Source organism: Macaca nemestrina, chromosome 6, assembly GCF_043159975.1.
Source record: "Macaca nemestrina isolate mMacNem1 chromosome 6, mMacNem.hap1, whole genome shotgun sequence".
In the NCBI taxonomy this organism is placed as follows: Eukaryota; Metazoa; Chordata; class Mammalia; order Primates; family Cercopithecidae; genus Macaca; species Macaca nemestrina.
The window spans coordinates 39,632,602-39,644,733 of record NC_092130.1 but is presented as its reverse complement, the minus strand read 5'-3'; the positions used below and the strand labels follow the sequence as shown (position 1 = coordinate 39,644,733).

The 12,132-nt window shown below is 37.7% G+C and overlaps 1 protein-coding gene across 3 annotated transcripts in view; it reads left to right on the top strand.

The window, feature by feature from the left end:
- Positions 1 to 12,132, top strand: part of LOC105467247 (protocadherin alpha-C2) — a 220,551-nt gene that overhangs the window by 17,636 nt on the left and 190,783 nt on the right. The window contains exon 1 of one of the 3 annotated variants that reach the window (XM_071098304.1): positions 3,417 to 5,913. The exons of the other annotated variants lie outside the window; for them this stretch is intronic. Within the exon in view, the coding sequence (XP_070954405.1) occupies positions 3,529 to 5,913 (2,385 nt within the window). The 5' untranslated portion in view covers positions 3,417 to 3,528. Of the gene's footprint in view, positions 1 to 3,416; positions 5,914 to 12,132 lie in introns of those variants that run through there. 3 annotated transcript variants of the gene reach the window in all.

Here is a 12,132-nt window from a genome sequence, read left to right as displayed (position 1 = left end):
TCCACTATTTTGGAAATACGTTAATAGTTAAGTATGAATTATGTGATTCATAATTAGACTTTTCCAGTTTTTTGGTTTTGTGGTTAAAATGCTAAGATTTTTGTTGCTAATTTTTGAACCAAATCAGCAGTAAGTCATGAGATCCACACTTGTAATTTTGTTTGTTAGCAGGTGCAGTAGTAGGATTATTTTATTGCTAAATGCCTGGGTATAAGACAAATATTTTTTCTAGATGAGTTTCATTATTTAGAGAATTTGATTTCGACTCGTTTTATACTTATCCCTCCCTACACAATGCTTCCTCAATATCTTTTGCCACTTTTCATTTGGACTTCCTACTACCTGTTAGTACGAATGTTACTTGCTCATTTTATGAGTTCATCTAAATGCTTATAATTCCCTATTGATTATGCTTTTCCACCTTCAGTTTCAAAAATTAGATCATTACACCTATTGTCTTTTACGGAACCTCTTTTATTCTCTTATTCATTTGTTTGGAGTGTCAATCCTTCTTTTTCACTTGAATGTGATTCATTTTAGGCCTTGTGCTCTTATTTGGCAATACTGTTTATTGTTTGTTGATTTCCCAGTTGGGAGAAAAATCGAGAATAACAATTGCATTTAGAATTGTATTTTTGTTCATCTTTAGTTTATCACTACTTTATTTAATACTACTTTAATAATACTACTGTATTATGTGTTCAAATTTATTTATTACTAATAACTCAAATATCAATATGAAGTGAAAATTTAATAGCTCTGTAGTATATTTATATATTCATTTTAAAAGAATGTTTTAAACCTTGTTAAAAATAATTTTCAATCTGAACAATATCTTGAAAATAATTATGGTATCTAATTTTAAAACTATCCCTACTAGCAAAACTTTTTATTCATTAGTGTCTTTTACATACCATACTAAGGATGTCAATATGAAATAAGTTTGATAAGCCAATGTTTTAATGTTATTACTGGTTACCTTCTCTGAATAGCATCCTACCTATTAATGTGTGCCATGCAGTAAGTAGAAAACTCCAAATAACCAGAACCAAATAAAATTGAAGTTAGACTTTTTTCTAATCACTCCCCCCACACATTTGGTTATCTCCTCTAGCAATTAGTTGGACTCCCATTTAAGTTTCCCTACCACTGGAGAGAAATAGTAACCAGCTGAAACCTGGTCAATACTCATTGACAGTGTGAGAGGTCTAACATGTAAAATAGATACTTTTCTTGACTCCTCTCCTTCTCCCGACTTTCATTTTCTTTATTTCCTTTTTTGCCACTATCCTTTGTTGCTCCCTTGTCCATGAAGTAGTAGCCATAGTGTGTCCAACTCAGGTCAATATTTAAAAAATTTAGTTATGTTATCAGCTTCTTGAATATAATAGAGTCAGCCAAAGTACTTGTCCTCCCAGATATGGAACTTCAATCTTCAAATCCAGCTTGCCTCTTGAAATTCTTGTCTAACAAGACTCTTGGCAAAGACATTTTGAAGACTTTGGAATTTTTGTTTCGCAGATATATTGATGCTATGCCAAATAAATATTGAATAGCTACCAAATAAACATCCTTTTCTATTCTGCTGCATTCCCCATCTGTACATTAAAATACCTGGCAAATGAAAATATTACAAATGAAATGTGTGAAAATGGAATTCTTCCTCTTTTTTTCCAATGTGCTTGATGTCAATGATAATTTTGTAAAAATCTAGTTTGGGTCCCCAAATAGTGAAAGTACTCTGGTTTCTGTTTGATTCAGAAAGTTGGTGGGTTTTTTTGTTGTTGTTGTTTTGATTTGTGTGTGTGTGTTTGTGTGAATGTAGCTCTTCGATAGAGAGGGAGCATAAAGCTATTTTCACTAGATTGATTTTTTGTTTAGACAAACAGGATGAGAAGAACTTTATGAATACAGGAGGCAAAGAAAGTTTTTAAATAGCTACCATTATGTCTTTATATATTAAATTTCTTTATGTAAGAATAAATGTATTGTGGTTTATTTATTGGGAAGTCTTCATTCCCCATTAATACCCAGGATGATTCAAAGATCGTGATTACCAAGAATTAGAATAAAAATTAAGCTAAAACCCAAGTTTTCAACATGGAACTTGAAATACATCTTAATTGGGGAAATGTCTAGAGACTTTTTTTGTGTCTTTAGAAAATTATACAGGCTGCCGAAACACCACATTTTCCCAACTAGCTATGCGATCACCTTAAATTAATGCATTTTATTAGGAAATGGAAGGAAACCAAATCTTTTCCACAGGGTAAATATTTAGCAAATATTAAGTAAGTCCCTTTGAGCTATTAAACAATTAAGATACAACTATTCCCTTTAAAATATATATTCCAAAAAAGGACACACATACTCAAATGCTTATGAGATAAATTAATGTAATAAATGGCCCACACGATTCCACCGTGGTGCTGCAGTTTGTAAAAGAAGAAAAAATACCTGTTTAATTGGTTTAATCATGACATTCTTCATGGGTCAGGGAACTTTTAAGTGGTTATAAAAATTGGCTTTAGAAGAGTTTAGAAATGATGTGGATTACTTGTAGACAGAACAAAATGAACATGTTTGTTTATTGAAAAATGTTATTGGAAGCAGGAAATATTCAGTTTGGCTAAAATATATAAGCACTATAGGAGAAAATAGAAGCTTAGGCACATTACCTACTGAAGAACAAGCAAGTACTTATAAACTGTAAGAGTCAAAATGAGAATACCAGCCTCGCTCATGGGAGCAAATGAGTTCCAATGAATAAAATTATTTGGAATGCTTTTCCATGCAAGCTATTTGCTGTAACTTCCTGCTTCCTTGCACTTTCAGCCCTGACATGACTCAAGGAAGACATTTAATTAAATGCTGATGGTCTTTGATTCTTTTATAAAACATCTGAAAATTTCCCTTTCAATAGCTTGTTCTTGGGACTAGAAGTTCCCTAGAGACCAGTCCCCTTAAGTCTACAACACCAAAAATACTAGGGCGAAGAGGGTGTTATCAACCCTGGAATTCTTGGGAATACAGGAATCTTTAATGAATTTTTGTAATCAACACTTTACGGTTACATGTTTACAAAGTGTGTAGTTAGGTCTCTGTAATACTTAAAGCCTGTGTTGAAAAAATTATTTCTACTGAAGTAAAAGGTGCCCCTATGGTGAAACTAAGGACCACACTCAATCAATCAGTGGTACAATGTGTACCACAATAGTACAAAATGTATTCCTATTTTCCAAAACGGCTGAAAGAATAAATAAAACCAAGTAGTTTATAGTAGAGTGTGTGTGGATTTCCACAATTGCTACTTACGGTTTGGAGCCACATGATGTCGCTCTTTACCACAAAATACATGAGAGAAGAAAGAAGAGGGGAAAATTCCTTCTATTCTTCAGGGAAGGAACTATATGCATTCTTTGGAGTCTGAAATATGGAGGATGCAGCTGCACTTGACCGACCGATCAAAAGATTTCTCTTGACTTTGAGAAACGATATTTAATCAGAACAAAACACTGTGCACTAAAGATGGAGTTTTCCTGGGGAAGCGGCCAGGAATCCCGGCGTCTGCTGCTCTTGCTTCTTCTCCTCGCAACCTGGGAGGCAGGGAACGGTCAGCTACACTACTCGGTCTCCGAGGAGGCCAAACACGGCACCTTCGTGGGCCGCATCGCACAGGACCTGGGGCTGGAGCTGGCGGAGCTAGTGCCGCGCCTGTTCCGGGTGGCGTCCAAGAGCCGCGGAGATCTTCTGGAGGTAAATCTGCAGAATGGCATTTTGTTTGTGAATTCTCGGATCGACCGCGAGGAGCTGTGTGGGTGGAACTCGGAGTGTAGCATCCACCTGGAGGTGATCGTGGACGGGCCGCTGCAGGTTTTCCATGTGGACGTGGAGGTGAGGGACATTAACGATAACCCGCCGGTGTTCCCAGCAACACAAAAGAACCTGTCCATAGCGGAATCCAGGCCGCTTGACTCTCGGTTTCCACTAGAGGGCGCCTCGGATGCCGATATCGGGGAGAACGCCCTGCTCACTTACAGACTGAGCCCAAATGAATACTTTTCTCTGGAAAAACCATCTGATGATGAGCTGGTAAAAGGTCTTGGGCTTATACTATGGAAATCTTTAGACAGAGAAGAAGCTCCGGAGATATTTTTAGTGCTCACAGCCACTGATGGAGGCAAACCCGAGTTGACTGGCACTATTCAGTTACTCATCACAGTACTGGATGCCAATGACAATGCCCCAGCTTTTGACAGAACCCTTTATAAGGTGAGATTACCAGAAAATGTTCCTAATGGAACACTGGTAATTAAACTTAACGCCTCAGATTTAGACGAAGGATTGAATGGGGACATTGTTTATTCATTCTCAAATGATGTTTCGCCAAATGTGAAATCCAAGTTTCACATAGATCCAATTACTGGACAAATTATTGTAAAGGGATATATTGATTTTGAAGAAAGCAAATCCTATGAAATTATTGTAGAGGGCATTGATATGGGACAGCTCCCACTTTCTGGCCATTGTAGAGTTATTGTGGAAGTAGAAGACAACAACGATCATGTCCCAGATTTGGAATTCAAGTCTTTATCACTTCCAATTAGAGAGGACGCTCCACTGGGCACAGTCATCGCCCTGATCAGCGTGTCCGACAAAGACATGGGTGTCAATGGGCTGGTCACCTGCTCCTTGACGTCCCACGTCCCTTTCAAGCTGGTGTCCACCTTCAAGAATTACTACTCGTTGGTGCTGGACAGTGCCCTGGACCGCGAGAGCGTGTCGGCCTATGAGCTGGTGGTGACCGCGCGGGACGGGGGCTCGCCTTCGCTGTGGGCCACAGCCAGTGTTTCTGTGGAGGTGGCCGACGTGAACGACAACGCGCCAGCGTTCGCGCAGCCCGAGTACACAGTGTTCGTGAAAGAGAACAACCCGCCGGGCTGCCACATCTTCACTGTGTCTGCGCGGGACGCGGACGCGCAGGAGAACGCGCTGGTGTCCTACTCGCTGGTGGAGCAGCGGGTGGGCGAGCGCGCGCTGTCGAGCTACGTGTCGGTGCACGCGGAGAGCGGCAAGGTGTACGCGCTGCAACCGCTGGACCACGAGGAGCTGGGGCTGCTGCAGTTCCAGGTGAGCGCGCGCGACGCGGGCGTGCCATCTCTGGGCAGCAACGTGACGCTGCAGGTGTTCGTGCTGGACGAGAACGACAACGCGCCAGCACTGCTAGCGCCTCGGGCGGGTGGCATCGGTGGCTCAGTGAACGAGCTGGTGCCATGGTCGGTGGGTGCGGGCCACGTGGTGGCAAAGGTGCGCGCGGTGGATGCTGACTCAGGCTACAACGCGTGGCTTTCGTACGAGCTGCAGCCGGGGACTGGTGGCATGCGCATCCCGTTCCGCGTGGGGCTGTACACGGGCGAGATCAGCACGACGCGTGTCCTGGACGAAGCGGACGCTCCGCGCCACCGCCTACTGGTACTGGTGAAGGATCACGGCAAGCCCGCACTGACGGCCACGGCCACCGTGCTGGTGTCACTTGTGGAGAGTGGACAGGCGCCAAAGGCCTCCTCACGGGCGTTGTCGGGCGCTGTGGGTCCCGAGGCTGCGCTGGTGGATGTCAACGTGTACCTGATAATCGCCATCTGCGCGGTGTCCAGCCTTTTGGTGCTCACGCTGCTGCTGTACACCGCGCTGCGTTGCTCGGCACCGCCCACCGAGGGCGCATGCGCTCCGGGCAAGCCCACACTGGTGTGCTCCAGCGCGGTGGGGAGCTGGTCATACTCGCAGCAGAGGAGGCCGAGGGTGTGCTCTGGTGAGGGCCCACCCAAGACCGACCTCATGGCCTTCAGCCCCAGTTTACCTAACTCTAGGGACAGAGAAGATCAACTGCAGACAACTGAGGAATCCTTTGCAAAGGTTAGTGTATAACATCCTTTTGTTTAATTTTCGTATTGTTTTTCTCTATCAACTTCTTCGTAAATTTATTTCTAAGAATCAAATTTCCCTGGGTTAAAATTTTACCTCTTTTTACATATCCATTTTAACTAAAGTCTTTTGGAATTACAGGACATCAAAGCAATATATATTGCCTTCCTTCATTGTATGCTGCATTATTCAATGCATATTAACAGGACTGTAATTTCTAGTAAATTTTCACTGTATTCACCTTCTTTATTTTTGGTAATACGAACATTTAGAAAACATTTTACTATTATTTAACCTATAACACATAAACAAATGTGCAGAGGCTGAAATAATAAAGCTCCATAAATTGTATGAAAGTGAAAACATCTATTGCCTCCATCGCTGAAGCCCCTCACATGCACTTGCCAAATCACTTCCCTTGTTTTTCCTCCAGTGTAACTGCACATTTGCCTTTTATATCTGTGTTTATTCTGGGCCTGTTTTGGGAACGTATTCTAATTGGAATTGCACAACGTGTATTGTCTGTGCATTTGTGTGTTATTTATATTTATCACTCATTGTTTGTGAAATTATCCATGTTGTTACATGTAGTTGTAGTTCATTTAATTCTATTTCTAGTACTATTTCATAAATATACTATATATTATTTATTCTACTGTTCAGGAATTTGCATTGTGCCTCAATGTCTATTTCAAATAATGCCATCATAAATATATTGCACATTTCTTTGATGCCCATGTACACAGATTTCTCTTAGGTTTTTCCCAAGAGTTGTGTTTGTGGGTCACAGAATATGTGTGTATCTTTGTCTTTTGTAGCTAACACCAACCAATTTTCCAAGATGTTTTTACCTATTTACATTCCTAGTAGTGTATAAGGCTTTCTGCTACTCCACATCATCTCTACATTTGTCAGGTTATTTTCATGTTAGCCATTTTACTGGGCAAGTTTTGTAATCTCATTTTGAAATTATTTTATGTTTAAATGAAGTTGAGTACCTTTCTATTTTATTTTGGCAATTTTTATACCTTATTTTGTGCAATAGCTGTTCAAATCTCCTATTTCTCTAGTCTGTTGTTTTACTTTTCTTTTTTCTCTTCTTTTTTGCTTCCATAAAACTTTCTTTCTTTCTTTATCTTGTGTTTTTCTTATTACTTAAACAAATCTTATATTCTGAACATAACTCCTTTTTTTAAGTAGTTTTCAACCTCATGGCTTGTTTTTAATTCTAGTTGTCTTTTGGTGAATAGAAAGTTGTAATTTTGGTTAAAATCAATTTATCAGTTTTTGCTTCTGATCCTATTTCATAAAGATAATTCTCTGTGGTATATTTTATTTCATTGTTTACATTGCATCTATAATCCATTTGGAATACACATATTTTTATCATTGTTGTGAGGTAGGGATAAATATTTATTTTTATTTCTTCTTATTTTTATTATACTTTAAGTTTTAGGGTACATGTGCACAATGTGCAGGTTTGTTACATAGGTATACATGTGTGCCATGTTGGTTTGCTGCACCCATCAACTCATCATTTACATTAGGTATTTCTCCTAATGCTATCCCTCCCCCAATCCCCCACACCTCAACAGGCCCTGGTGTATGATGTTCCCCACCCTGTGTCCAAGTGTTCTCATTGTTCATTTCCCACCTATGAGTGAGAACATGCGGTGTTTGGTTTTCTGTCCTTGTGATAGTTTGCTAAGAATGATGGTTTCCAGCTGCATCCATGTCCCTACAAAGGACACAAACTCATCCTTTTTGATGGCTGCATAGTAGTCCATGGTGTATATATGCCACATTTTCTTAATCCAGTCTATCACTGATGGACATTTGGGTTGATTCCAAGTCTTTGCTATTGTGAATAGTGCTGCAATAAACATATGTGTGCATGTGTCTTTATAGTAGCATGATTTATAATCCTTTGGATATATACCCAGTAATGGGATCTCTGGGTCAAATGGTATTTCTAGTTCTAGATCCTTGAGGAATCACCACACTGTCTTCCACAATGGTTGAACTAGTTTACATTCCCACCAACAGTGTAAAAGCATTACTATTTCTCCACATCGTCTCCAGCACCTGTTGTTTCCTGACTTTTTAATGATCGCCATTCTAACTGGCATGAGATAGTATCTCATTGTGGTTTTGATTTGCATTTCTCTGATGACCAGTGATGATGAGCATTTCTTCATGTGTCTGTTGGTTGCATAAATGTCTTCTTTTGAGAAGTGTCTGTTCATATCCTTTGCCCACTTTTTGATGGGGTTGTTTGGTTTTTTCTTGTAAATGTGTTTAAGTTCTTTGTAGATTCTGGATATTAGCCCTTTGTCAGATGGGTAGATTGCAAAACTTTTCTCCCATTCTGTAGGTTGTCTGTTCACTCTGATTGTAGTTTCTTTTGAAGATTTATTTTTTACTACCATTTTTTGTTGGACTTTTAAAATGAGTTTGAAAGTGTTCCCTCTCCTTCAATTTTTTTTTTTTGAAGAGTTTGAGAAAAAATAACATTGATTCTTCTTTAAAAGTTTGGTAGAATTAGCCAGGAAAGACATCTGGTCTTTTTTTATTTTTATTTTTTGTTAGGAGGTTTGCATTACTGATTCAATCTCCTTACTAGTTATCATTTTGTTTAGAATTTTTATTGCTTCATGATTATGTCTTGGTAGTTTGTATATTTCTAGGAATTAATCAGTTTCTTCTAGGTTATTTAATTTGTTGGTATATAATTTTAATAGCCTCTTATAATTGTGGCATCAGTTGTAATGCCACCTTCTTTGTTTCTGACTTCCAGTCTCTTTGTTTTTTTCTTAGTTTAGCTAAGGGCTTGTCAAATTTGTTGTTTTTTCAAAAATTCAACTAAGTTTAAAAACTTAATTTAAACTTTTTTTCCATTTATTTTTGCTCTAATCTTTATTATAGTATTTCCTCCCTTTGCTTTGGGCTTCCTCATTTGTCCTTTTTTTTCTAGTTGCTTGAGTTGTTTTTTATTTGAGATCTTTCTTCTTTCTTCATTTTTAGTGTAGGCATTTACAACTCCCTTCTTTGTTTTGTTTTCATTTTTAAGAGACAAGGTCTTGCTGTGTTGCCCAGGCTGAAATACAGAGGCACGATCATAGCTCCGTGTAAGTGATCCTTGTGCCTTGGCTTCCCTAAGCACTGGAATTACAGGCGTGAGCCACTGAGCTTGCCCAGCTTAATCTTCCTTCTTAGTACTGCTTTTATTGTATCCTGTAAGTTCTGATGTGTTGTGTTTTCATTTTTGTTTATCTTAACATATTTTCTAATTTATCTTTTGATTTCCCCTTTGACCTACTAGTCATTCAAAATTCTGTTGTTTAATTTCTACGTATTTGCAGATTTTCCAGTTTTAATTCCACTATTGATTTCCAGTTTTATTCCACTGTGGTCAGAAAAGATATTCAGTAAGATTTCAACCTTCTTGAATTTGTTAAGACTTGTTTTGTGACCTGACGTGTGATTTATCCTGGAAAATGCTCTGAGTATGTTTGAGAAGACTGTGTATTTGCTTCTGTTGGGTGGAATTTTCTGTATATGTCTGTCAGTTCCATTTCAGCTATAGTGTTCAAGTCCTCTGCTTCCTTACTGATTTTCTGTCTGAATGTTCTATTCCTTATTGAAAGTAGGGTACCAAAATCTCCTACTACAGTCATATCACTTATTGATGGAAATACATTCTGAGAATTGTATCATTCTAGGAATTCATCACTGTGCAAACATGAGAGTGTACTTAAATATTTACACAAATCTGGATCATATAGCCTAGGCTACATGATCTATTGCTTCTAGGCTACAAACCCGTACATATGTTAACTGTACTGAATACTATAGGGAATTGTAATACAATGGTAAGTATTTGTATACCTAAACATATCTAAACATCTAAAAGGTACAGTAAAACCATTGTATAGATTTTTAAAATGGTACACCTGAATAGGGTACTTACCCTATGAATGGAAGTTGCAGAGCTGGAAATTTCTCTGGGTGAGTCAAAGAGTGAATGGTGAGTGAATGTGAAGGCCCAGGACATTACTGTGCACTAATGTAGACTTTAAAACACTATACATTTAGGCTACACTCAATTTATCAAAAATTTTCTTTTTATAGGCTGGTCATGGTGGCTCATGCCTGTAATCTCAGCACTTTGGGAAGCTGAGGAAGGAGGCTCACTTAAGCCCAGGAGTTCAAGACCAACCTGGGCAATATAGTGAGACCCTGTCTCTAGAAAATAATTTTTAAAAATTAGCTAGCTGTGGTGACACACACCTGTAGTTCCAACTACTCAGGAGGCTGAGGTGGGAGGATCCTTGAGTTGAGCAGGTCAAGGCTACAGTGAGCCATGGTCATGCCACTGTACTCCAGCCTGAGCAACAGTGTGAGACTCTGTCTCAATTTTTTTTCTTTCTTCAGTAATAAATTAACCTTAGCTTACTGCAACTTTTTAACTTTATAAACTTAAAATTTTTAAACCTTTTGACTCTTTTGCAATAACACTTAGCTTAAAACACAAACACATTGTACAGCTGTACAAAAATATTTTCTCTTTATATCCTTATTTTACAAGCTTTTTTTGATTTTGAATTTTTTTTTATTTTTTTCACTTTTACTTAGTTTTTTGTTGTTGTTGTTGTTAAAAATGAAGATATAAACACCCATACTAGCCTAGTACTGTATTGGGTCAGAATCATCAATATCGTTTTCACCTCCATATCTTGTCCACTGGAAGGTGTTCTGGGATAATTACACATGTGATGCTCTCATCTCCTATGATAACAATGTCTTCTTCTGGAATACCTCTCTAAAGACTTGCCTCAGGCTGTTTTATGGTGAATTTTTTTTTTTTAGTTAATGTATTTTTTTAATAAGTAGAAAGAGTACATTGTAAAATACTACTAAAAAGTATAGTAAATACATAAAGCAGCAACATTTATTATCTATATCAAGTATTATGTACTGTATATAACAGTACATAATTGTATGTGCTATCTTGCACTTTTATATGACTGGCAGTGCAATAGGTTTGTTTACACCAATGTCATCACAAACATGTGAGTAATGTGCTACAACATTATGACTGCTACATCATCACTAGGTGATAGGAATTTTTCAGCTTCATTATAATCTTATGGGACTACTCTTGTACATGTAGTCTGTTATTGGTTGAAACGTTGTTATACAACACTTGACTGTATTGTATTGCAATCTATTTCTCCATTTCTGTGAATGTTTGCCTCATATATTTAGGTGTTTTAATGTTGGGTGCATATATATTTATAATTGCTATGTCTTTCTGGTGAATTGACCTTTTATCACTATATAATGTTCTTCTTTGTCTCTTATGACACTTTTTGACTTAAAGACTATTTTGTCTGATGTAGTAGCTCTTTTCACATTTGCACTCTTTTGGTTGTAATTTGCATGAAATTTTTAAAATATCCTTTTAACTTTCAGCCTATCTAGGTCTTTAAATCTAAAGTAAATCTCTTGTAGTTAGCATGTGATTGGGTCTTTAAAAAAATCAGTTCAGCCACTTTGTATCTTTTGATTGAGGGAGTTTATTCTATTTTTATTTAAAGCAATTATTGATAGGGCATGACTTACTGTTGCCACTTTGTTAATTGTTGTTTGCAGCTTGTAGACTTTTTGCTCCTCTTTCCTTCTGTTACTGTCTCCCTTTGTGTTTTATTGAGATTTGTAATGCTATGTTTTTGTTCCTTTCCTGTTTTCATTTGTATATCTTCCATAAGTATTTTCTTTGTGGTTACCATGGGGCTTACATTTTAAAACTCTTATAAAAATCTATTTTAAAATGATAGCATCTTTACTTCAATCACAAAACAAAACTCATTACTTTTACTTCTCCCCACACAAATTTTATATTATTGATGTCATAAATACATCTTTTTATATTGTGTATACATTAACATTCTTTTATAGTTAGTTTTTCTGTACTTTCATGTTTTAACCAGATTTTAAAATATCAGATTTTAAAGTGACTTATGTACCACCATTACAGTATTATAGTATTCTGTTTTTGTCTATATATTTATCTTTACTAGTGAGCTTTGTATTTCTGTTTAGCATCCCCTAATTTTAACTAGAAAGACTCCCTCTTAACATTTCTTGTAAGGCAGGTCTAATTGTGATCACCTTCAGCTTTTGTTTAACTGGGAAGGTCTTTATCGC